Source organism: Ictalurus furcatus, chromosome 6, assembly GCF_023375685.1.
Source record: "Ictalurus furcatus strain D&B chromosome 6, Billie_1.0, whole genome shotgun sequence".
NCBI classification, from domain to species: Eukaryota; Metazoa; Chordata; class Actinopteri; order Siluriformes; family Ictaluridae; genus Ictalurus; species Ictalurus furcatus.
In genome coordinates, this window is record NC_071260.1 from 28,367,470 (window position 1) to 28,395,284 (window position 27,815).

At 39.6% G+C, this 27,815-nt stretch overlaps 1 protein-coding gene across 3 annotated transcripts in view; it reads right to left on the bottom strand.

Annotated features, from left to right (window-relative positions):
• The window catches only part of LOC128609089 (activin receptor type-1), a 62,521-nt gene extending 36,062 nt beyond the window's left edge, over positions 1–26,459 (bottom strand). The window contains exons 1-2 of one of the 3 annotated variants that reach the window (XM_053627456.1): positions 26,348–26,459; positions 26,015–26,136 (exon numbers count right to left, since the gene is read on the bottom strand). Coding sequence is in view for 1 of the 3 variants with exons in the window: in XM_053627455.1 (XP_053483430.1) it covers positions 14,231–14,367 (137 nt within the window). In the remaining 2 variants the exon portion in view is untranslated. Of the gene's footprint in view, positions 1–14,230; positions 14,418–14,629; positions 14,937–26,014; positions 26,137–26,347 lie in introns of those variants that run through there. The other 2 variants (XM_053627457.1, XM_053627455.1) reach the window with 2 other exon arrangements.
• Between the last annotated feature and the right edge of the window lie 1,356 nt (positions 26,460–27,815).

Sequence of the window (27,815 nt, forward strand, 5' to 3'; positions counted from 1 at the left end):
CCAGAATTTTAAGTACGTGGATAAATGTATAACAGTATACAGTGCCCTTCATTAATATTGGCACCCTTGGTAAATATGAGCAAAGAAGGCTATGAAAAATTGTCTTTATTGTTTAACCTTTTGATGACATTCACAAAAATGCTCTGCTCTCATGGATATCAAACAATTGCAAACAAAACAGGTTTATAAAATATATATATATATATATATATATATATATATATATATATATATATATATATTGTTAAATATATGTGCACCATAATTATTGGCACTCCTATGAATTCATATAAGAAAAATATATTTGAAGTATACTCCCATTGATATTTTACATTTTTTTGGTAGTACACCTGGGTGACTAGGAATAGGAAATAGTTCAACCATGACTTCCTGTTTCACAGGGGTATAAATATGAGGTAACACATAGGCCAAATTCCCTTAGTGATTCATAACAATGGGTAAGACCAAGGAATATAGCTGTGATGTGCGACAAAAGGTTGTTGAGGTTCACAAAATGTGAAGTGTCTATAAGAAAATAGCACAAGCATTGAAAATGCGCATTTCCACCATCAGGGCAATAATGAAGAAGTTCCAGTCAACTGGAAATGTCGTGAATCAACCTGGAATTGGACGTGTGTGTATATTTTCTCAAGGCACTGTGAAGAGGATGGTTCGAGTGGCCGAAAAATCTCCAAGGATCACAGCTGGAGAATTGCAGAAGTTAGTTGTGTCTTGGGGTCAGAAAGTCTCCAGAACTACAATCTGATGTCACCTACATCATCACAAGTTTTTGGAAGGGTTTCTAGAAAAAAGCCTCTACTCTCATCAAAAAACAAACTCAAGCATCTCCAGTTTACCAGACACTACTTGAAGTTTACCAGAACATCAAATGGGATCGGGTTCTATGGTCAGATTAAACCAAAATAGAGTTTTTTGGCAATAAACACCAGAGGTGGTTTTGGCGCACACAGAGCGGTAGCCATATGGAAAAGTACCTCATGTCCACGGTTAAATTTGGTGGTTGTTCTTTAATGTTTTGGGGCTGTTTTTCTGCCAGAGGACCTGGACATTTTGTTAGGATACATGGCATCATGGACAGATATTAAATGAAAACCTGACTGCCTCTGTCAGAAAGTTTAAAATGGGTCGTGGTTGGATCTTCCAGCAGGACAATGATCCAAAACATACATCAAAATCAACACCAAATTGGTTTGCTGACCACAAAATCAAGGTCCTGCCATGGCTATCCCAGTCCCCTGACCTGAACCCCATAGAAAACCTGTGGGGTGAACTGAAGAGGAGAGTCCACCAGCGTGGACCTCGAAATTTGAAGGATCTGGAGAGATTCTCTATGGAGGAACGGTCTCAGATCCCTTACCATGTATTCTCCAGCCTCATCAGGCATTATAGGAGAAGACTCAGAGCTGTTATCTTGGAAAAGGGAGGTAGCGCAAAATATTGACTAAAAGGGTGCCAATAATTGTTGCACACCTATATTTACAATTTTTCACAGCGTTCTTTGCTCATATTTACCAAGGGTGCCAATATTAGTAAAGGGCACTGTAAATCCATGTGAACAAGTGAAAAAAAAACATTTTAAAGAAAAAAATTAAATAAATAAATAAATAAATAAATAAATAATGACTTTAGTCTAGTCTTAAATAGTAGAATAAACAGAGGAGTGTGTGGATGTGAGAAGTCGATCCAAGACCGTCTCACGCTGGTGAGATCAGTGTGATCATCTCATCTCCTGATGATTCACTGCTTGTTTTTTCCCCTCCCCATATATTTCATCTTTATTTGTTCTGGCAAGCCCAAAGTCTTAGCACCATGTGGGACACCGTTTAGGGACATGAGCAGAACCCGAGCGTGTCATCATTCAACAAACACGAACAGAGGGAGGGAGAAAAAAAAATACCGTCAACATAACAGCATACGCAACACAGACTGCTAGCGAATGCTAACAACAGAAAACCAAGACCTAACAAGGTTTTAACTTATTACGGTGTGCAAGACGGACTAAACACGTGTGAGAAATCAACCAAAATCTGTTTGTTGGTGAAACCAGATTAACCTAAAAGCTTATTCGTGCCCTTTGGGAGATTGTGTTTGCAGTCGCTTGTAGTTTACAAGGGGACATGTACCGCAACCAGTCATACCCAGTACACACCACTATTCACTCAGCCTGAGGAATGCACTCAAATGTTAATGCCCCCTCATTCCCTTTCACTTATGAGCTTACAGTTGTCAACTGTAGCTTTACATAGTTTTCTTTCAGACACACACATACACACACACACACACACACGTAGCCAATACTATTCCTCTGGGAACCATGCTATATCAGTCACAACCGACTCCATTCTAATACTGTTCAGATTTTCTTAATCATTATATATTCAAATGCAAAAATAAAAGTCACGCATCAAGTTTTAAAATCACAGTCAGCGTCCACCGGTGTTCGGTGTAACGCGTTACTGTAATTAAATTACTTTTCCCCTGAAAAAAAGTAAAGTAAGGGATTACTCTTTATTTTTAAGTAAATTTAGTTAGTTAGTTAAGATGTACTTGCAGTATATACTGTATAGATTTTCAACAATTATGTATAAAAACAAAACTGATTTTAAAATCTAACCTGATCATCTAAAGATAACATTTCTTCTTTAAAAAAAAAAAAAAAAAAAAAAAAAAAAGGAAGTTATGTCCTGGGGAAAGAACACGATCGGCCTCTCTCCGAAATACTCCGAAGCTATTACTGTTAAACATCTGTATATTAAAACTTGGTTTAATAAAGCTATGCTTCATTGGCTAAACTATTCCACGAAAGAATTAAAAGAAGAAGAGTTTCACGTCTATCGTCCATGTGGATTTTAAGAAGTAATTAGTAATTAATAGTGCAATTACTTTTCAGACAGAGTAATTAGTCAGTCATTTAAATACAACATTGACAATGTAATTAGTAATAAATTATTTTTTGAAGTAATTTACCCAACACAGCTCGCCACGTCAGAGGCGCATCAGAGGCTCAAGCATGCACGTCACTCTACCCTTCTTTTTCACTTTTACAATTTCTTTGAAATCATAATCTACAAAAGACGTAACTCTCGTGCAACCTGTAGCTGCATAGCGAAATGTCCGTTCACTATAATACTCATTTTACACCACTGTGGGAAACAAAATAAACACTGATATACCCATTATTCTCTGTCCCGCTGTCTCAGGTCACGTTTTTAGGTGAACGGTTTTGTAATTACAGCCGACCCAACCCTTTCGGCTGTAGAAAATGATTCTCCTTTTCCTGTGTGCTTACTGGCTGGTGAAACATTAACATCCATTAGGAGATTTGAATCAAACAATTGTGTTAAGCTAGATGAAAATGTAAGATAAACTAGCGTAGAATGAGCAACAAGCCGGTAGCTAGCTCTCAGACTAGGCTAATGCCGGTCACTATTAAATGTTAAACAGATAATATCACCATGCTGGATTTGCCCAAACAGTTCCCAGTATTAAATAATGGAATGAAATCGTTTAAATATATATGTCAATTTTAAATTTAAAAAAATATCACCGAATTACAGATTTTACTCTTTTGCTAGTGGTTTGTTAGCAAAACTATATATTGTGATACATATTGTGTTTAGTAGCAGTGTTTCCAATTATTTTGATATGATATTTTCCTGTCCCATCACCCACTTTAATTAAAAACTGCTGATTTTATCCGATCTTAGTAGAAAGTATCAGATGAGCTGATAGCAAAGCTTTCAATATCGCTAATGTTCACTTTGTTTGTGGCTGTATCGCATTATAGGCTCTTCAATATTCAAATGCATTTTTGGACCTTACACGACAGAGAGAAACCTGCGATGCTTACACGTATTCATGAAAAACCACATATTTTACAGTGCGTGTCTTTTGTCTGTGTTTCTATCCCCCAAATAAAATATATAATTCATGTTCTAGCATAGTCGAACAAAAACATGGCTGTTTTGCTGATCTACGCATTCTCCACAAATCCACCTCACTTCCACTCACTTTGATTGTGATTTGGTCTCGTCGCTGAAATATGAAGCAAGCTCTACTTAGTTTCACAGCAAGAACCCAAACCACAGGATATAACTAATTCAGGACAAAACCCAAGAGGCACCGGCATTTCAGCACCTCATCGCGCTGTAACGCCAGGTGTGAGGGCTGATGCTTCTCGCTTCTCTGGTTAAGGGAATGCCAAAAGTGAAAAAGTATAGGGGAGAGGGGGAGGGGGGGAACACGAACACGAACACGAACACGAACACACACACACCACAACAAAGACATAAGACAAACATTTTGATGCGTCATAGTCTACCGGCCTCGCATCTCTACATGTCATTTATTACAACCTGAGGAGTGAATCATTCACTAATCAGAGAGCAGACAAAAGATACCAGCCTAAGACTAATTACACCCATGTGTCACAGGACTCGAGGGAAATGGGAGCCACTTGTGTAATTAGCAGTAAAATGGCTGCATTAGCACAAGCTACGTAAAACAAGCTTTAATATCCAAATCCAAAATGTCTTTTAGAGGGTTTAGGTTATGATATCCTAGTGATCTCACAGTATTAATGAAGCATTTTAAAAGCCGGTGGGACAGATGAATGAAAGCGACGTTCTTTGTACAAAAATCCATCTCTTTTTATATCCAACAAAAAAATGGAAACAAATAGATCAAATTCCATAAGTGTGCTTCTTTCTGAGAAAGATATTTTTGAGAATTACTTTTTTTTCCCCCCCTTAAAATCTCTTACACTGTCAGTATTTATCACCTTGTTGTTATACGCTGAAAGAGAGATAAGCTGTGAGGAAAGGAAGTAGTGAGCCAGATTAAAAAAATAAATAAATAACTTGCCTGACATGGTACACCTCTGTTTAGACAATTCATTCATTGAGTTCTGCTAAAACGTCATGTTCGTCTGCAACGTGTATGATAAAGTTAGGAACATGCTAGATGTGGCAGCAAAGATAGTAACGTGACTTGTTTACAACAGTAGAGAGAAGTGGAGGTTGCTGTAGCATGATTTAAGGCAAATCCAGTGGGAGAGGGTTGTGATGGGTAGATGATCCATCCATTTTCCGTACCGCTTATCCTACGCAAGGGAGCCTGGAGCCCCTTGGACGGTGTGCCAGCCCATAACAGGGCACATACTTTCACACACTACGGACAATTTGGAAATGCCGATCAGCCTACAATGTATGTCTTTGGACTGGGGGAGGAAACTGGAGTACCTGGAGGAAACCCCCAAAGCACAGGGCAGAGGCGGGATTCGAAGCCCCAACCCCGGAGGTGCAAGGCAAACATGCTAACCACTAAGCCACCGTGCCCCCGTGGGTTGATGATAATAGACAGAACTGTGTATTAATCAGTTATTTGAAAACGTCAACAATTAGGTAACTGTTCAGTCATTCACCATGACTCTCTGTGATACTGTAACGACCTGGTGTGTATGAGCTGGGATCATCAGTCAGTGTGCTTGTTAGTCTGCATATCAAGGGCCAATTTCCTGAAACAGTTATTTCATTCATAGCTAATGACATTTCCTGGAAATTTCTGAACATCACGTACAAGAAATATCAGAACATCGACGACTTGAAGATGAACTTGGCTAAATTTATGTACATATTAATTCAAAAAAAAAAACTATTCTTCCAAAAAGCTTCTAAGACATTAGATTAGATATTCCCATAGACTTCTAATCAAGCACTAAAGCAGCAGGCAGTCCCTATGGCACCATTCTTTAAAACTGGTTTTGTATATCGACTCTGCTTTGTGTATCAACAGTGTGTAGTGCAGTAGCTTCCACTTCTGTCCTCTTCTGTAATTAAGGGCTGGATCTCAGTCCCAGATCTAATTTGGTCAGCCATGAGACAGCTAGGGACACACTAATCCATGTGAACACTCTTGCGGTTTGCAAAAAAAATCAGCCAAAAAACAATCAAGCTGGTGTTTTATGGCCGTGTGAAGGCTGAGGACTGGTGGGCCTAGCTCACACACACAAGTCACCATGGCTATGGATTCAACATCACATCATAACAAGGCCAATTCAAACACACTCAACGACCTGCACTCATGTCAACTTACTAAGGAATGTACAAACATCCCTTAAGCAAATAAAAAAAAAAAAAAACTAAAAGCAGGAGGAAAGAAAGGTGTTTCTCACCATCTCTGGTTCAGGGCTGAAGATATTCCACACTGGCTATGTTTACATGTGAAGATTTTTGTCCATTTTCGATTACATATTCAAAGTAACCTGATAACTGTTAGAAGTCTCAGTTGACATGCTGGTTACATGTAATCTGAACCATGTGCACAACGACGCAATCAGTGTAGCAACATGAACATGGCAACAAAAAGCTGTCGGAGTCGAACAAGTAGTTAACGTTTGGTCTTAAACTTGCATTACACATTACACATTACATATATGACTGTACTTCTTCTCATCCCTCCAACACCATCATTAAGTTTGCGGACGACACTACGGTCATCGGACTCATCTCGGGAGGGAATGAACCAGCCTACAGGGATGAGAACCAGAAACTGGAAGGGTGGTGTTCATGTAACATCCTGACACTGAATACCAATAAAACAAAAGAGCTCATTCTGGACTTCAGGAGACGTAGTACAGACCCGGCCCCACTCGGCTTCAAGGGGACCGTGTGGAACGGGTCCACATTTTCACATTTTTGGGAGCCCATATATCTGATGACATCTTTTGGTCTGTGGACACCTCAGAGATCGTCAAAAGGTACATCAGCGAGGACATTTCCTGAGAGTGGTCTGAAAAAACAGTCTGGAGTGTAAGATACTGGTGGCCTTTTACCGATCTACCATCGAGAGCGTGCTGACCTACTGCATTTCAGTGTGGTACTCCGGCTGCAGACAAGAGAGCTCTCCAAAAAAATAATTTTTTAAAAATCACTGGCTGCTCACTACTCTTCCCTGGAAAATATTGCCTGCTATCCCAGTAGGGCCAAAAACATCATCTCTGATATATCACACCCAGGCCACTATCTGTTTGATCTCCTGCCCTCAGGTAGGCGGTATAGGTCCTTAAGAGCAAGGACCCCACGTCTACAGGACAGTTTTTCCCCATCTGCTATCAGGACTTTAAACTCACACATGCACTAAATGTGGATTTTGCACTTAAGGTGAATTGGTTTGTCTCTTTTTTTTTTTTTTAAATCAACCTTGATAGGAGTTGTGCTTCAAATTTCGTTGTATGCAGAGCTATACAATGACAAAGGTCATTGATTCATTCATTCAAAAGTCTCCAAATTGAACAGATACTAAGAAGATAAATCTGTGTCCAGTATCATTCTGCTTTAAAACATACTACTTAAAAGCTTCTGAAATATCCAGCGTAAACTTTTTTCCCCTCATACGACCTGCTGTCTTTTCCATCCAGCGTTCATCAGGACATTAGAGCATGACGTGTACAAAGATGTCGACTGTGAAAGTAACCAAACTCCAAAGTTTTAAAAGGCTCCTGTTCTCGAGTTTAACAGATTTCTTAAAAACACACTATTCACCTCATTCAGCTGGACAGCAATTTATTTGGATTGGTCTCAATCAATTTACATGATACCATGGTAGACATGTACATGACAATATGGTCTGTAACGTGCTAATTTGCAACAATTCACCTGAAAAGCTGCAAAGGTTACAAGCAGAGTTGGGGGAAGGTGACCTTTTCTCTGTTCATACCTTTTCTTATGATTTAATTCATATGAAAATGATCCAAAAAAACCCCCCAAGACACAACCATTAAGCATTTTGTTCTGAGAATCTGGATTATTAACATCTTAAATCTGTTGAATGTAAATCTACAGACCAAGTCTGATTAGGATTTTATGTAAAACACTAAATTATCAACTATGGGGTGGTGTGATGTGGCCCAGGTTACTTTCCTATAGCAGAACATCCTGAAGCGTTTTATTCCTCTCATACCACAGCAGTTTCCAACTATCATTTTTTTTTTAATTTATTACAGAATAGCACATTACATGTTTTTTTCTTTATCCATTTACAGTTACATTAAATACTGTGAAATCCCTGCAAAGCAATTTAGTTCCTGTTATCATTACATTATTGAAGCTACATATATACATAGCTGCTCGCTGACCAGCCTAGAGCTGCAACAACTAATCGATAATAATCGATTATGAAAATCGTTGTCAATCTCATTATCGATTAGTTGGTCTTCGCGCAGCACGGCGGAGATTTACTCACTACATTACTTCTGTTCAGAAAACACACTTCGGAGAGTAAATACAAAAGTAAATAAACATTGTGTCCCAAATGACACACTATACACTTACAAAGGTACAGTAAAATTAGAAAGGTAGTATCGTCTCAAATAGAACGCTAGTGGTTTTTCACTAACTTTAGCAGATACCCAGAGTCACCGACAATGACTTTCTTCAGTTTACTATGTACGTCACTGTTACCTTCTATAAAAAAAATAATGAATAAATACTATTATATAATATAAACTAATATACAAGTATCTATGCATTATTTTTATGGATGCACAAAAAACACTGAATTAAACTACAGTCCTAAATGAATAATATATATTCTTTTGTGTGTGTGTGTGTGTGTGTGTATGTTGGGTTCTTTTCAGTCTTATATAATTGGATAAACAGTTGTGTAAAGTTTTAGTCTGAAGTTGTACTGAAAGTTTGCCCCACACCCAATTAGATTCATCGATTAATCGAATAATAATAATAATAATAATAATAATAGGCCAACTAAGCGATTTTGAAAATAATCGTTAGTTGCAACCCTAGACCAGACGCTCTTATTCTCTCTCTCTCTCTCGTCGCAAAGCCCACTGTTGTGAAGACTTTCCCATAGTGGAACACTTCTCCGACGCTTACAATGGACAGCAAAAAAAAAGTAATAATAATAATAATAATAATAATAATAATAAACGCTGAAACTTCACCATATCAATAGTTATACGCATTTTTTATTCATTTACGTGAACCATTCATTGTGTAATCCGCTGCTACTATAGAAATGATAACGCATTAGACAGAGCGCATTGATATAAACCTCGCAGCTGTAACTATTGTCAGAGCTGCATTTACAGAAAATTAATCAACACCCTTTGGCCAATCAGAATACAGCATTCAGCAGCGCTGTGGTAGAAGGCATAAATAACACACCAGAATATTTATACATGTTTTCATGTAGCACAAAATTGGGTTTGAGCACTAACATACTAGCAAACAGTTTCGTTTTAACACATAGGATTTTACCTTTAATACATTTTTTTTTTTATAAATAATGTTACCAATATATAAATAAATAAATATATTAACATTTGTATTTCTGGAAATCCATTATTACTGTTCACAACGGTAGAGGTGGTCAATGCTGTACAAGTACAAATGACACTGCAATCCTGTTAAAAAAGAAAAGCGTACTGCGACGCAGTATATATCGTGATAAGATATCTTCATATTGCCTACCCTTAATGCAGTCATGCTTATTGATAAACGACATTCGAGGCTTACTGGCAGGAGCGCAGGAGTTATAACCATCTCCACACAAGCAAAAGAGTATAAATCATTCCTATTGATTAACCGTCCCCTGACAGAAAGCAGTCTTTTTGTGTCTGAGGGAGTTTTTGGCATGATGTCTGCATTCTGGCGATGCACTCCTTCTGTCCCTCCATCATCCCTTCCTCCAGAGCCTACGTGTCTGTGCCGGGCTCCAGAATGCCCTGCAGTGTGTTATCTCCAGCTGGGATCTTCAGCGCATACACTCACTCACTCCCGCACTCTCTCTCTCACACACACACACACACACACACACACACACACACACACACACACACACACACACTCCCTCTCTCCTGCCTGTCCTTGCTAAAACAAATGTGCACAGTAAACACAATCTACTGCAGTACCAGGATGACCTATATACTTACGGCAATGTACACTTTAGTATAGTTATTCAGTGTAAAAAAAAAAAAAAAAAGGCATCATCAGCATTCTTTCCATAGCGTCTGTCCCCTCAATATAGTCCCTACTGATATGACAAACGTCTTGTGAGCCTAAAAACTCCCATCATCGTAACCGTGTGCTTCCTCTTTCCCCGAGGCTGCTGCATCAGCAATGCTGGGAACTACGTACGTAATATCTCTGTACTCAGGTCTCCATTTATCTCTATACGCACGCCACGCTTCTCGGCAGCGAGGTGAAATGGGTTGATCAGATTACGTAAGACGAGGAGAAATATCTACGCTAGATCTAACTCGAAAAGCCTTCATTGATAAAATGTTCTCCGAGATAATCCCGTAATTGCAAACACCGCATTTAGTGTCCTAGATAAACACATTTTGCTTTAATTATAGCGTACAATTTTCTAGCGCTGCACTATTCATCTCCTGATACACTATTAACCAGCCGGAGCCAGAAATATTACTAATACCTGCTTCCCAAAGCTAGGTTGTTTCTGTTCATTTGACTGCAATAAGCATCTGCGGCAACATTTAATTGAACAAACAGACATCAAATTGAACTTACGGGATTCGTGTAGAAGCCATACTGCACAATATTAGCTTATAAAGAGCTCTGTATGGCAAGCAGTGGGTCGAATCACATACACCTGAACTAAAAGACTCTTGAACCAAGTCATAAAAGCATACATTATGTATGAATATAAAGATTAGCATATAGAATATACTTTCTTGCTCATGTTTGTACATAATGCTTTGTTGATACACTACACTGTATTGTTTACAAGAAATTACCACATATATGCCCCAGTTTTGTGATTTTCACGACTTTGGAGGTTGACATTTTCTTATAGCAAGTTAAAAAAAAAATTTAAAGTGCAGCACTGATGTAGTGTTACTGTTTCTCAAAATGGCAGAACACATAAAGAATCAGTTAGTGATTGATGCTAAGCGCAACCATGGTGTAATTCTAGCCGCTTGGTGCCTTTTTCTTAATAATTTACCAATGTACCTGAGGGAAATGTTGATATTACAGACAATGTTGTGTGAATAAAAGAAATAAAGAGTACAAGCTGCCTGAGGAAATCATTAACCTCAGGTACTAGCTAGCTAATGCTAATTTCCTATTTCCCCAGTTGGCTAGCAGGCGTTTCCTCACAAATAATGGATAGAAACAACATGACTAACTACAGTGTCGCTTTGAACCGCCCATTACAATCATGTAAGTAATGTAGTACGTCATATGTAGGACTGTTTGTTAAGCTAGCTAGCTGAATTCAGGTGCCTTTTTAATTCAATTTCCTTTAGATACAAGAAAAAAACAAGCCGTTTGAAATGTAGCACGTTAGCATGCGGTACAAATAGGACAGGTAAAATGTACCACACAGCATACTTCCTAGAATTCCATCCTCCCTTTTTACTACACTACATTTGTTGCCGTTTTTCGAAAGTGAACACACAGGAAATTTTGAGCAGTACAAAAGCATGCAAACGGAGATGAAGCTAAGGTCTAAGTTGGCTAGTCACAGGCTGCTATGAGCTTTGGCACCTCATAATCCCGTTCTAAACTAACACCTCCGACAGAGAGATGGCGAATCAAAAAGCATATGAAACATCTGTGGCATGTATGCTGTAAACCAAAGCAAGCACATCACACACACACACGTTTAACTTCAGAAAGCCACAAGCTGCTGCCTTGATTTTTTTTTAAGGTGATTATTTTTGCTTGAGAGGTCACGGTTATAAACTTTTTACAGTTTGCATAACAAAATCTGCTACACGTGCATTCTCTGACGCTAGTGTGTGTTGAGAAATCAGATGACTTTCCAAGTCTTTTCGAATGCATCACTGCTGTCATTTTATTGTTTTCACTGATTTGTCTCCACATACCCCATCTATAAATGTGTACAATACTATTGTCTATGTATTAAAGCCACAGAGCCATTAATTCCTGAACTTTCCACCCACAGAACACAATTTAGGTCCAAACTGACGTTAACTATAGGCCGGCTTGTTTTTGAGTTTTTTGAGGTTTGGATTAAACCTATTCTACTCAAGTGACCAGTCAAAGAGGTTACGAACTATAAGAACTCAATACATCGATAGAATTATGTGATTTCGTGTCAGTTTTACCACTTCACCTAAATTACGGACTACCTCCCTATGCTTCACGGACCCCGCTTTGAGAGCCACTGATTTAAAAAGAAGCGTGATATATTGAAAAATATCACACTGTGATACGATCATATTTATTTCTATGCATTATTATTAACTTGGATCCCAGCGACCCTGCGTAGGATAAGCAGTGGAAAAATTAGACATTAGGTCCAAAAACTATTTGATGTCCAATCAGCTGTTTAGTAGTATAACTAGCTATACCGTATTGGGCTGCACAATAGGGACAAAAAGCACATTATTATTATTATTAGTAGTAGTAGTAGTAGTAGTAGGAGTAGTAGTATCAGTTGTAGTAGTAGTAATAATAGTAGTAGTAGTATCAGTTGTAGTAGCAGTAGGAGTAGTAATAGTAGTAGTAGTAGTGATAGTAGTAATAGTAGTAGTAATAGTAGTATTAGTTGTAGTAGGGGTAGTAGTAGTAGTGATAGTAGTAATAGTAGTAGTAGTAGTTGTAATAGGAGTAGTAGTATTAGTTGTAGTAGTAGTAGTAGGAGTAGTGATAGTAGTAGTAGTAGTAGTAGTAGTATTAGTTGTAGTAGGAGTAGTGACAGTAGTAGTAGTGATAGTAGTAGTAGTAGTAGTAGTAGTAGTAATAGTAGTAGTAGTAGTAGTAGTAATAGTAGTAGTAGTATAACGATGCAAGCTAACTCTTGGAGCACTCACGTGGCACGCTTAAAAAGATTGGAATGAATTCATTTCATCAACATTTTGGTTCCTTTTTATTATCAAGGCAAAACCACGATCAAGACCTTATCTGGAATTTCTGACAGGTTCAAGTGTGATTTGTTAAGAGACCTAATTTGTATACTGCAGGCTTCTGTGTGATCAGTAATGGAAATTCCCGAAAGGCGATTAACAATTGGTATATCGTGCAACTTGAATGCAATTGGTCCTGATGATACTACTGCATGCATCATGATATGGAGATCACGCAGCCACCATTATACCGACTCTGTATACTAACACACTGGATAAAACCTAGATTTTGTCTTTGTTTTGGCAGGAAAAAAACATCACTCATGCATGGAACCACCACGTCTAGCACGTTAGACATTAATGTCTAATGATAGCAAAACATTTGGCAAGCAGGAAAACACAGGACCAGAGCTGTGAAAGCGAGAGCAGAGAGGAAACCTGGTGAGAGAAGGAGAAGAGCAGAGCAGCAGTGAAGCTAAAGGAGACAGAAAATAAACAGAAACTCTGAGGAAAGAGAGAGAGACAGAGAGAAGACAGTGAGTGAGATAGCTCATAAAATGTGCATTGCAGACTGTCTCCAGTGCAGTCTGGGGGTAATGGGAGCAAGAGGAGCCTGGAGCGCCACACACACACACACACACACACACACACACACACACACACACACACGACTCTCCGGCTCCTTCCCAATCTTTCACCACACCACTCTCTCTCTCTCTCTCACACACACACACACACACACACATACAAGGAGACACACAAGGAGACACACAAGGAGACACACACAGAGGGACACCACATGACGCAGAAATCAATAACTGCACTCAAAAGCCCACTGAAGGAGAGGGAAGCACCAGAGCAGCAACCGCACAACTGGGACTTGTGTCTGTGTGTGTGTGTGTGTGTGTGTGTGTGTGTGTGCGCATGTAGCTGCACAGTCCCCCTCTGTCTCACTTCCTGCCTGTGTGCCATCAAGGCGGCAGCAGTCCCTTCTCCCCCCCCCGTGCCTCTCTCAATCTCTCTATCTCGCTCTCTCCCTCTCTCTCTACCTCTCTCTCCCGCTCTCTCTCTCTCTCTCTCTCTCTCACATACACACACAGATGGACAGACTCATCGACTTGTCGAGGCTGCGGAAAGGCTTATGATTACTAAAGGCTGAAGGATTTGAGACTAAAAATATCGCTCAGACAGAAGGGCCAGCGCAAATCTGGACTGAACAATGAAACCAACCCAAAAACAGGCAAAACAAGAAACCCACATGCTGAGCGTTCCTCCTCGGTCTCTCTTTCTTATTCAGTCTGTCCCTCTTTCTTTCTCTGAGGAAATCTGCATTCAAAAGTAAAAGCTTGGACTTACTCGCATGTCAGCATGCGCGCACACACTCTCAGACGTGCGAGGCTCCGTCTGCGCTGATGAATCCTAAAAGAGATTTGCCTGCTTCTTCGCCGTACAGTGTGCCTGCCAAGTACTGCCTCCTTCTCTTTCTTGCTCATATACAACACACACACACACACACACCCCCCCTCCCTTTATCCGTCCCTCACCTCACTTTTTTAAGCTACACACATTCTCTACTGACCCCAAGAGAGGGAGCGAGACCATCACAGAGAGAGAGCGAGAGAGAGAGAGAGAGAGAGAGAGAGAGAGAGAGACAGAGAGACAGAGATACTAAGGTGGGTCAAGTGTTTAAGGAAGGGTTATAAAAGAAAAGGAAAAGAACTAAAAGACAAACTTTAAAAGAGAAGAAAGCCCTACCCGGATAATAGTTTGCGAGTCCTGCTCAGACTTGAAGCTGCGGCTGTGTGTGCATGGCGCAGTCTGGCCTTAATGACAGAGTCTGAAATCCGATCCCCCCTCAGGTCTCTGCCAACCACCGCTCCCCTCCCTCCTCTCCTTCCCTCCTTCCCTCCCTCCCTCCTCTCGCCTTCCACGCTCCCTCGCTCCGATCCTCTCCTCTCGCATTGTTCCGGTCCGCACTGCCAGCTGTTTCTGACAGCAAAATTACTGTGCACAGAAAAATGATTGCTGTCGGAGGACCGTTTCCCTCCTTTCTCTTTCTCCTCCGCTCTCTCTCTGTCTCTCTCTCTCTCTCTCTGTGCTTTCCGAGACGTTCAGGCTTCCGCAGACAAATTATACACTTTATGTTGTTGTGAAAAGGCAGCTGCGGGGCCTCTACAGGAAGAGAGAGACACTCACACATATCCACTCTGAGGGATAGGCATGCGCACATATACATATATATATATACACATACATACATACATACATACATACATACATACATACATACATATATATATATATATATATATATATATATATATATATATATATATATATATATATATATACACACATATATACACATATATATATATACACATATACATATATACACATATACACATATACATATATACACATATACATATATATATATATATATATATACACATACATACACACACACATATATATATACACACACATATATATATATATACACACACACACACACACACACACATTCATCATATCATATGTCATACACAGACACATATATATATATATATATATATATATGGAGAGAGAGAGAGAGAGAGAATTTGCAGGAGGTTTTTTTTTTTTTCCTCTAGTGAACATTCAAAAACACGCCGCTAAACAGGAACTAACACAACTACACAAAGGTTTTAGTTCTGGTTTCCACCAACTTGTGATGGCCGGAGAAGTTCCAGTAACAACAGCTACATTATTTCAACACTATTGTCAGTTTTCACTTCAAAAAGATGCTAGGATTACTGTCGTTTTTCTTTGTTTAATATGACAATTAATTATTAAAGTTTATATGTGAGGCTAAGTGGCAAAAGGTTTCATCTTTTCGTCGACTATAACGTCAGAACAAAAACATGCACCATGATGAAATTAAAATGTTTTACTTCAACAGACTCTGGCCAAAAGTAGAGCCAAGTGGGTTGGTTTTTTTTTTTTTTAAATAAAAGAACTAAAAACGTCTATGTAACTGAAACCATATTGTATCATTTCCAAACATACAAAGGCATGTTAATTCATGCTGAATGCGGTACTATTTTGTAGACTTAAGCATCTGTGAAGGTTGAGAAGTACCACAACTCAATTTGTACGATGTCGATTTACAAACACAAACTTTGCACCAGTGAACCAGACAGACATGTTTGTCTCTTTCTATAGTGTTGTACATTAAGTCAGTCTGTACAGGATTTCACAGAGTTTCTCTGCGATTGTTGTGACCAAAAAGGCTTGATTTTGCTGTGGCTTTTTTTCCCTCTCAAAATTTATGCTTTTTTTGAAGAAAAAAACTACTTGAATCGCCAAAATCACGACTGCGTGAGACCTTTCAGCTGTACACACGTTTGACGCACGTGAATCAAAGAGGGCTTTGACTGAACGCGCGTTGTGATGACGTCACGTGACGCGCCTGGGCCGAAATCTATGGAAAATCTGCTGTAATTTTCAAATATTACAAGAATATTGTGGCGTCTGCTTGACTTTGCGTTAATTCCTGTGGTCGCAAGATCCCGGAGGAACTGTTAAATGACTCGGAAACAAGCAGCTCTGCTAGCTCCATCCCCACTTACTATTAACGCCAATTTGTGCCAGTTTCAAGCAGAAACCAGAAACCATACCACAGTAGCCACTGACAGTGGACTGGGGTGCCGAAATATATGGAACAGAAATGTGAATACACCCACATACAGGGAGACACACAAACACGTCTACAGTGTACACACACACAAACACCTAAAAGGAACTGCAAGGTAAAATTAGAAGTAAAACATGATGAAGTCAAGTATGCATGAAAGTCCATTAATCATAGACCAGGTTTGGTTCAGGTATTACACGAATCCCAAATCTGCTCCTGCAGAACACTTCCAGGCTCGTTTCAATGAACATCTAGCTGCAGCACATCTGCTTTCGGTAATCGGCTAATTAACAAAATTTTCCTGAAGGATAAAGCCGTGGAAAGCATCCGAGCTGTGGTTCTGTAGAACCGGATTTGAGAACAAACCCTACTACAGGAGACAAGTACCTGATGCTACGATGCGATAAAGTAACATGCAACTGCAATATGGATCGTAACTGGAACAATAATTGTTATATGAATTCCGAATATGGTCATAATAGTATAACAATACGTACAAGTACCTTTCGTGGTACCCAAAGTACAGACACATTACAGCACTTAAAAGGCATGTAATAATAACAGACTTTAAAGCGTCGTGCTATGAACGCAATCTTAAATCGGTCAACTAGTCTCCTACATCAACCTTCACGACATCAATCTAGCTCCTAAATCTTTTCACAGCATTATCATATACAGCCCCAGTTCCAAAAAAGTTGGGACAGTGTGTTAAATGTCAACAAAAACAGAATGCAGTGATTTGCAAATCTCATAAACCCGTATGTCATTCACAATAGAACACAGAAAACATATCAAATGTTTAAACTGAGGAAATGTACCGTTTTAAGGGGAAAAAAAAGGGTCATGTTGAATTTGATGGCTGCAGCACGTGTCAAAAAAGTTGGGACGGGGCGGGGCAACAAAGGGCAGGAAAAGTAAGTGTTACTAAAAAGAAACAGCTGGAGGTTAATTGGCAACAGGACTGTAAACAATTAATCACAAATAGACATTTTTTATTAACTATTTTATCATGTATTATTAGATGGCTTTCATTTAAATCTACATTAAGTATAAAAATGCACACAACGACGCTGTTGAATTCTCAATTCTGATTGGTTAGAAGGTGTTAAAGCGTAGGCAATAACAGGAAATAACTTGTTTCTGGGACGTTCCACAGCATTAAATGTAACTATGAAAGGATTTTTAATAAAGCATGGTTATAGTGTCTGCTAATTGCTAGGAGCGGGAATCTCTAGGCGCCTCACGATTCAACTCGATTATGATTCAGAGGGCTGCGATGCGAAGATAAAATGATTAGTGATGCCTCTTGATGCATCTTTTTTTCCTATTGATTAATTGTGCCAAATCGCCAATACTGCTGTGGTGATCCCTCCTCTGAAAATAGTTTTGTATGACTCCTTTGTACCCGAATATCACAGCTTGTCGTTTTTGTGTAAACAGAGTTAAGACAGAGACTTGTCAAAAATGTGTAATGACTGACAGTTCTCCACTACGATCGTGTGTCTCTGTTATGTGTGTCACGTAATGGAGGCTGAGACGGATGCAAGTGCAGATAAGAGCTTTATTGAAGAGAGGCAGGCAGACAAATCCAAAACGTGAAACACAGGTGTGGTCAGAAACAGGCAAAGGGTCAGGAGATCAGCAAACGGGTATAAACGAGACCAAGCGAACGAACAAAGGCTTGGTACGCTGGTGACACTTGCAATACTTCGCACGAGGGGTTTAAATAAACATAATCAAGGGTGAACACAAAACAGCCGAGACTAAAGATGACACATAAGCGAACCACCAATGACAATACAGGGGCGGAGACAGGACAGAAATCATAACAAATGCACATGTCAAAAGTAAACATAGTCAATGTCACTGAAACCCGGAAGCGCGTGCTCGCACTTTGAGCTTTGGAGCGCGCTGCGTGCTACAGTACACGTGCACGCCACAGATTGTCCTGGCGTTGCACTTCCGCGTCCCGTCGACATGACATCATCACTTAACATTTAGAAAATCGATTTTTGACATTTGTGAGTCGATTCAGAATCGTCCACATCTAAGAATCAAATTTGCCCCCCACCCTTAATAATTGCAGTGGTAGAAGACGAACAAAACACCAGCGGGAATGCCACTTCAAGTCGCCCCGCATGACACCAGTTTGACATTCCTTATTTAAAACTGTTAAGCAGTAACATTGAGCATAAAACTCGGGAGCTCATGATGTACCAAAAAAAAAAAAAATACTCACCAATATTGCGGTTATGTTTATTTATATTAGTCACTTACACTACATAACTCCATGGACTATGGAATAAGGAGAGCGCACTGTGCAGAATCTCCTTTCTTGGGCTTTATTAGCATGGCAGGAAATAAGACAGTCTGACCTAGACACTCTGTATTAGGACTCTAATTCCCCCTGTGGCATCATGGCCCTTTTCATCAGGCGAATTCTTCTCTGATGACCCCAAACCAGCGGGACTTCTTTCTTAAGCGTTTGGCAGCTTTTCCCACTGCTTAGCAACAGCAGATGCATGAAGATCTAATAACTAACTGATGAAAATCGACCCGTTTGTTAAAGAAAAGAAAAACGAGTAAATGCGAAGTAACGAGGGAGTAGAAGTGAAATACAGTTGTGCCCAAAAGTTTACACACCCCTTGTAGAATCTGCAAAAATCTTAATACTTTGAACAAAATAAGAGGATCATTAAAATCACATGATGTATTTTTTATTTAGTTCTGTCCTGATTAAGCTCTCTCACATAACAGATGTTTACATATAGTCCACAAGAGAAGATAAGATAATAGCTGAATAAAAAATAAATAAATAAATAAATAAATAAATAAATAAATAAATTTACCCCATTCAAAAGTTGACATACCCTTGATTCTTAATACTGTGTGTCGTTACCTGGATGATCCACGACTGGAGTTGTTCATGAGTCCCTTGTTTGTCCTGAGCAGTTAAACTGCCCACTGTTCCTCAGAAAAATCCTCCAGGTCCTGCACATTCTTTGCTTTTACAGCATATTTCACCCTTTTCCAACAGCGGCTATATGATGTGGAGATCCATCTTTTCACACTGAGGACAACTGAGGGACTCGTACACGACTATTACAAAAGGTGCAAACATTCACTGATGCTTTAAGAGCCAGGGGGATGTAAACTTTTGAACAGGATGATCAATGTAAATTGTTAATTTTGTTTAAAGACCTTTTTTTCCCCCATTTAGTACCACTCAGAAGCTAAATAAAGTATGTACATGTCTCCCAGAAGACATAATAATAATAATAATAATAATAATAATAATAATAATAATAATAATAATACAACTGTATAGGAAGGTTCTACAAACATGAAACGATTCATTAAAACGATGAAGCTGCATTCTACCAATCCACATTCCCTACATCAGCAGTACAGTCTGGAATCACCACAGTCACGTTTAACCTAAACCTAATGAGGGATTCAACAAACAGCTCTAGCTAGCTTGGCGGGTAACTTTTTACATTTTAACTAGCTTGCTCTTATAATAGCACCATTCGGAACGTAATCTTTGAGCCCACGAGTGATTTTTAAAGAATACTCCACTGTTTCCCAACCTAATCTCAAATTTACCACATCTGCAGCACATGTGCGATATACCTTAGACAAGAACTGACACGTTGTACTGAGGAAAAAAAGTGAAGAAACTTGTTTACTCATAACTCACTTAAAATGAACATCTAAGGGCACTTGCTGAATTTTATCATTATACTGGTTTTTTTTATTATTATTTATTTACTTTACAGACCAAAGTTTTCCTACATCTTTATAATAATCACAGAGATCGGATTATTTTCATAAGGTAGGATTTGTCATCATATAATATAGTCATATTCATGCAGCTCATATGTAGTCAATATTTAGCATTAAAAACATACATAAATGCAAGCACTTTTAACTGTTTTTAGTGCTGGATGTGACATACATAAGAACAGTTTTGGTAAGAGGCGCTCTCATACAGATCCCTTTCTGAGTCTTTAGTCGAATGGTTGATCGTTTTGAATTTGCAAGAGATAATTTAATTGGCATTATACGACAACTTACCTTAGGCTTTCTTTACAAGTTTCATGTGAAGAGGTTTTCTTTTCTTTCTTTAGTTCTGAGAAACGTGTTGACGTGCTAAATCACACACATGTTATAGTCGTGGTTGATAAAGATTTAAAGGTTTAAAGGCGCTGGATTATTCCTTGCAGCAACAAACAAGCATGTGCCTTCAGCCCAAACGACCCGTAGAGCAAAAGTTAGACGTGCTTCTTCAAAGAGTGTAATCTAGCCTTAGGCCTACAGTGTCACTCCTGGGAAGAAGCTCTCCAAGAGATATACACTGATATCCACTGCAGTGCATGCAGACAGAGTGGAGAGAGAGAGAGAGAGAGAGAGAGAGAGAGAGAGAGAGAGAGAGAGAGCGCAACAGAGAGAGACAGATACACAGAGAGAGAGAGCAAGAGAGAGAGCGTGAGCAAAAGAGAAAGAGAGAAAGTGCAAAAGAGAGAGAGAGAGAGAGAGAGAGAGAGAGAGAGAGCGCAACAGAGAGAGACAGATACACAGAGAGAGAGAGCAAGAGAGAGAGCGTGAGCAAAAGAGAAAGAGAGAAAGTGGAAAAGAGAGAGAGAGAGAGAGAGAGAGAGAGCGCAACAGAGAGAGAAAGAGAGAGCGGGAGAGAGAAGCCAATACTCCAGCTATCTGAATGCTATCAGATGACTGCAGAACGTGAAGGAGGGTAAAGAGCCCAGCAGGGCGCCACTCTTCAGAAAGTGATGCCCCAGCATGAGGCAGAGCTATCTACTTCTGCTAGTCACACTCACAAACACTGTCCAGAACACTCAAACACACACACACACACACACACACTCAAACAAACACACAAACAATATGATCGTATAATCAATATCATATTATATTGTGATTAATCACTCAGTCATAGACTTCTCTGAGATGCTGTGATTATCATCAGTACTTTTGTAACACTCCATTCTTCATTCTCAGCACCAAGTATTCATGTTATATATATATATATACACACACACACACACACACACACGCCTGGCACATGCCTGAAGCTGCAGATAGTAGCGAATACTATGTACTGTTCATATCTATGATAAAGTTATGACCAGCTAGATTGACAAAGCGCTCTACTCTACTCCTCCACATGTAGCGGATTTAATGTTTAAATCTACTGTATCCATGTACCTGTTGTTCCATCTTCCCTCCCTCTATGTTAAGCAGTAGATTTTCATTTTGGCTTTTAAATGATGTGGTAAAAATATCACATCATGATATTTTGCATAATAACGACGCATCCACACACCGCAGTACAACAAAGATATTTTTATTCAACAGCTACAAAAAAAACTATTTCACCTGGGAAAACAGATGGGTAAAAAAAAAAAATGTACAAGGATGAATTAAAGTGCACCTATTATGGTTTTTCAAATATTATCCATCATGTAGTGTGTTGTAGAGCGGTTTGTGAACGTAAAAACATCAAAAATGAAAGCGCACGACAAACGGAGTTATCAACTCCCAAAAGAAGGAATCGATTCTGAACAGCTGAATCGAGTCGTTAGTGATTCCAGACTTTACTTCCTGTACTAACCTACGTAGGATTGTAACAAAAAACCCCGCCTCTGGTCTTCATCGGCTGCTCGTGAACAGACGGAGTTGAAAGTCGTTATGGTAGTGGGCGTTTCCTTTTCGACACACGCTGACAACAATAGACCAATCACAACAGACTGGGACATCTGACCAATCAGAGCAGAGTATGCTCTCTGAAAGGAGGAGTTTCGAACGACTCATTTAACGAGTCTGAAGTGATGCTGCAGTTTAAATTATGAGCACGTTAAAGTGTTTTTTGATCTTGGATGCATGTAAATCTATTGTATGAGACCTTTAAAACAAAATTAGGCATGTTTCAAAACCATAATAGGTGCGCTTCAAATGAAAAACTTTTTTGTTTGCATTGTTTTTTGCAGTAAGGTGTCACAAAAGTGTGTTGTTTTGCTACACAATCCCTAATTTACTCAGCATGCGTGTTCCGGCACTTTAACATATTCCCCTAGAACAGACTTTTATTTTCATTTGTCTCACCCTTGTAGTTCAATTGATCGCACAGACAATAAAGAAATTTTATGCGTTTATTTTATTCGGCACTCCTAACATATTCCATATGATATACTGTATATTGTGGAGAAAATGTCTTCAAGTATGGTTATGTGATATTTTCCCATGTTGCCAGTGGTGATTCAGCGGCTAAAGCTTTTAGGCTTGTGAGTGGAAGTTTACAAATTATAACCTCAGCCAGCCACTGAGAAACGCCTTTAACCCTCAGCTGCACGCTTGGATCGTGTCATGTTTTACCTGGAAGTCACTTTGGATAATAGTGTCGGTCAAATGGAAATGAAATGTAAATACGGACACAGCCACAGACCCGTGGTCCTGCCGGCTCTGGCCTCGCGTGATCAGAAACGTAAAATAAAAAATAAAAAAAAAAACACATGGAATTTTCCAGAACTTTGTTCAAATGACTTGCAAATGCAGTAACATCTCTCCACAGCTCTGCAAATTTGAACAGCCTGTGAAGGCAGTAGACTACCAGTCTCCATTTTGGTCAAATGTGTGGAGCTAAAGATTCTATGCACGGATTCTAGTTGAGCCTCTTTAACTCTGGCCCTTCTCCTGAAAACAGCTTTGTTTTAATGTGAACATACCAGACATCAGACTGTAACAAAACTCGTCACACACATCCGTGACACCGAGCTTCATTCAGCACAGACAAACCTGTCTGAACACATCCCTGTTATCAGACACACACACACGGCTTATGATCACAAAGCCAGACAATACAGCAGTTTATGGAAGAGCTGCTCTGTGCAGGCCCTTGTGATGACCCAGCCCTCTACAGCAACTCACTGAAGCTTGACTGAACACAATTGCCTGTCTGGACTGAGATGAGAGAAGTCTGGAAGAGAAAAAAAAAAAAAAAACCTTCGGATTGCACAGAACAACTCAATACATCCATCTCAAAACAACCTGCTTTGACAAGACAAATCCTCCTAATCTCGTTTTTTTTATTTTTACAGTAAACACAGACAAACACTCAAATATGCTTAAGCTTCAGCCAGCGCTTCTGGGTAAACACCTTTCCTGAGAACGACTGTTCATCAGCTGCGTGTTGATTTTCCCCCATCTGATTAAACCCATCAGTGAAGCCAGCCACACACACACACACACACACACACACGAAATGTCCCTTAACTGGGCAAAACACAGGCCGTTGTTATTAGGAGGTAGCTTTGCTTATCGAAACCAGCGTATTAGATTTGACAACAATCAATTTACACATCGTTTAGTTTGATCAGCACGCGTATGCACTTAACTAATCATATAAAGCGAAAACTCAAGAGTCTACAGGCGTGAATAACAACATTTCGTCCTGGAGCTATTGGTTTAATGACATTCTCAGAAACAAGGTGGCAGCACGGCTAGATTTTAAACTCTCAACAGCTTCGTTTTCTGAATCTATTACGTTATGTTTGTCTTCTCGATTTATGTTTACGTGTTTTGCCGACACGTTTATCGAAGATATTTAAGAGAGTTACAATTGAGCTGAGTTTACAGTTTAGTTTACAGGGCCTTCCTCGAGTGGCAGCTTGGCAGGGGCAGGATTTGAACTCACAACCTTCTTAGTCGTTATCCACAGAGGTAAAGACTTACAGCTAGAACATTTTGGATTGCAAACTGAACATAAGTTATATAACATACTGAACATAAGAGTCTATCCCAGGGAGCATGGGGCACAAGGCGGGGTACACCCTGGACAGGGTGCCAATCCATCGCAGGGCACAATCACATACACATTCACACACCCATTCATACACTACGGACACTTTGGACATGCCAATCAGCCTACCATGCATGTCTTTGGACTGGAGGCGGAAACCGGAGTACCCGGAGGAAACCCCCACAGCACGGGGAGAACATGCAAACTCCACACACACGGCCACGGTGGGAATCGAACCCCCGACCCTGTAGGTGTGAGGCGAACGTGCTAAATATATGGTAATGTAACAAAGTGAATTCACTTAATTGTATTGTTTCTGTTTAAAAAAAAAAAACTGTTGGTTTCAATTGATAAATCATGAACTGTTTTTATTCTTGGTTCTTCTATCGGCAACGTATTTGCGCCATTTTTCATGCGCATTAGAGAAAAGCGAGTTTTTAGTACGCTTCTGTAAAATGTACATGGGGCCATTTTGACCTGAACAGAACGATGGTTAGAGTATTCAATAATCGCTGATTAACCTCATGTCTCCTTGTCTCACACTCGGTCGTTAAAAAGAGTGAAATAATAGGTGATTAATACCGTATAGCACCCTCTTCCCTGCCTCCGCCCAGTCTATTGTAATGCTCAGAGCTCAGTGGGAAGCTGATGGACGCAGGCTGAAGACTGAAATCTGAACCTGCACACCTGGCTGCATGACAAAAGACCAAGCTAACCAAGTGCTAATGGTCTGCAAACATCAAAAACACACTGCAGACACACAGATCCGTAGAACAGACACCACATCATGCCGAGAATTAAGAATAATAACAACAACAACAACAACAAGAATACTTTTCCTTGGCACTGGAGTGGCCTCTGTATGTGTACACCGTTTGTATTTTTTTACCTAGAAAGGTGTATGTAGTGTACCTTTAAAGATTTACTCTAAAAGATGAAGGATACATGTTAAAGGTACAAAAGATATGGCGATCATGTAACATATGTAGGAAAGGTACACACAAGAGTGTAACAATAATAATAATAATAATAATAATAATAATAATAATAAAACATTATGATTAAAGCTGTAACAAGGAAAGGTACAAGAAGCTATCGGACTCTACGATCAGGCACTACGTGGACATTGGAGATGGTGGACATGTCTACTGATTCTGAATACCCATCATCTACAATTCTAACACAGGTTCCCTGCATGTTCTTACACACACCCTGACTTTACTCATAACTACTTAGGATTTACCTATGACTTTTTAAAACTCTTAATCCTCACTCTTGCTCTTGTGACACTAAATTTCCCCCTTGGGGTCAATAAAATATGTCTTTCTTTCTTTCTTTCTATCTACAGTAGAAACACTTCGTCCTGTTTGTTTTGGTTCCATTCAAAAACATTTACAATTCTGCTGAACAGTTTATTACTAGTCCGAGCGTCCCGAAATAAAGATGTGAGTGAGAGTTAATAGTCGTGCATACTCAAAGAACTAAAGATGATCTATGGATTTTGTGCGTGTGTGTGTGCATGAAGAAAAACAAACAAAAGTAACCACTCAGACACACTGTCGCCAAAGCGCGCGCGCGCGCGCACACAGAAAGAGTTTTTGCACGCACTGTGTCCCGACAAATAAATAAAACGTAAACATCTTACCTTGCAACAACAAATTTGCTTATAATGCACTTCTCCAGGCTTTAATTTTTTGTTTGTTTGTTTGTTTCTTCCAGCTGAAAATCAAGCTACTGTGTTGCCATTGCGCTGGGAGAAGTCTTCTTCTGGCTCAGAAAGAGAAGAGAAGAGAAGAGAAGAGAAGAAGGGGAAAGTGTGTATATCCGGTTACACTCTTCCTTCTCTTCACATCCATAAACTTTATCGACTTGGAGAAATGGTTCAGGGTTAGAGCCGCTCATTTAGGAGCAGGAGTGTGTGTGTGTGTGTGTGTGTGTGTGTGACGGCAGGACAGAGACACACTCCTACGTCACTCACTCCGAGGTCTTCATACGGCTCACACGCCTTAACAGAGGAAGTCGTCGGCGTTAATCAGAGATCCACTCGGGCTTCATTTCCTTTTACTCACATTTCCACAGAAACGCGCTGTGGCTTTTTCCTCCACCCCATCCCCATGCCCGCCCACATAATGGAACCACGCCCACCTGCGCCAGGATTGGCTACTGTTTCACTCCAACACGCAATTCTTAGGTCTCTAGTTAGACTGAGTTTGTGGTTTTCATACATTTATTTAATTTATATAACTGTAATATTTCATGTATATATTTTATGTTTATATTAATGTTTAGAAAATGCAACTCTGTATAATGTATTGAAAATAGCAACTGACTGCGTGACGTCTCTGTCCAATCAGAGCTCTGTTCGTGTGGCTTATATACCAGCCAATCACAGGCCAGGAGGCGGGATCTAAGGGGGAAATAATGCTCTCACAGCACCTGGGTCATTCTTAGACCCTGTCAGTTTGTGTTAATAATACAAATTGGAACAATCACCGAAATACATCCATATACACATTGATAGATTTAAAACTTTTTAACGTTATGCACAAAAACAGCCTAAATAACAAATAAATGGTACATTGGAAAGCCATTCATTAACTGTGTCTCTGGGTATTTTCCTGAATTTAATAGGATTTTTAACCTACAAAATGATGAAAACCCATGCAAGTTTTGCTTTAATTAAAATTAGAATATTGGTATTTTACTTTCTATATAGTTTTTCAAATTTGTTTTATGATTTTTCAAAGAAAATTGAGGTTTTATGTTTTGTCCCTCACTTGAGTTCAACCCCGTTAGTACGTTTCCTCTCACACCTCCAGGGTCGGGGGTTCGATTCCCGCTGCAGCCCTGTGTGTGTGGAGTTCGCATGTTTTCCCTGTGCTGCAGGGGTTTCCTCCGGGTACTCCGGTTTCCTCCACCAGTCCAAAGACATGCATTGGCATGTCTGAAGTGTCCGTAGTGTATGAGTGAACGGGTGTGTGAATGTGTATGTGACTGTGCCCTGCGATGGATTGGCACCCTGTCCAGGGTGTACCCCCCCTTGTACCCCATGCCTCCTGGGATAGGCTCCAGGTTCCCCATGACCCAGTAAGGATAAGCGGTATATAAGACTGATGGATGGATGGTTCTTTGTGACATCACAACTGAGGAAGTGACATCATCAGAGTCTTTTTGACCACATGGTGAAAGTAGAGGTAAGTGTCTCTTATGATTTTTATGAATGTCATGTTATTCATGACAGTTTTATTGACCTCGTCAAGCTTAATATTTCAACTCTGTTACAAGAATAAATCATAGTAAGAATTTTTACAATTTATTTTACTAAAAACATTCTCTGAGTCTAAATTCTTATTGTAAGAAACGTACTGGGATGTGAAGCTAATGCCTAGCTATGGTAAATACTAGCCATTTTCAACAGAAACTTCAACCCTGTAACATTCAACATT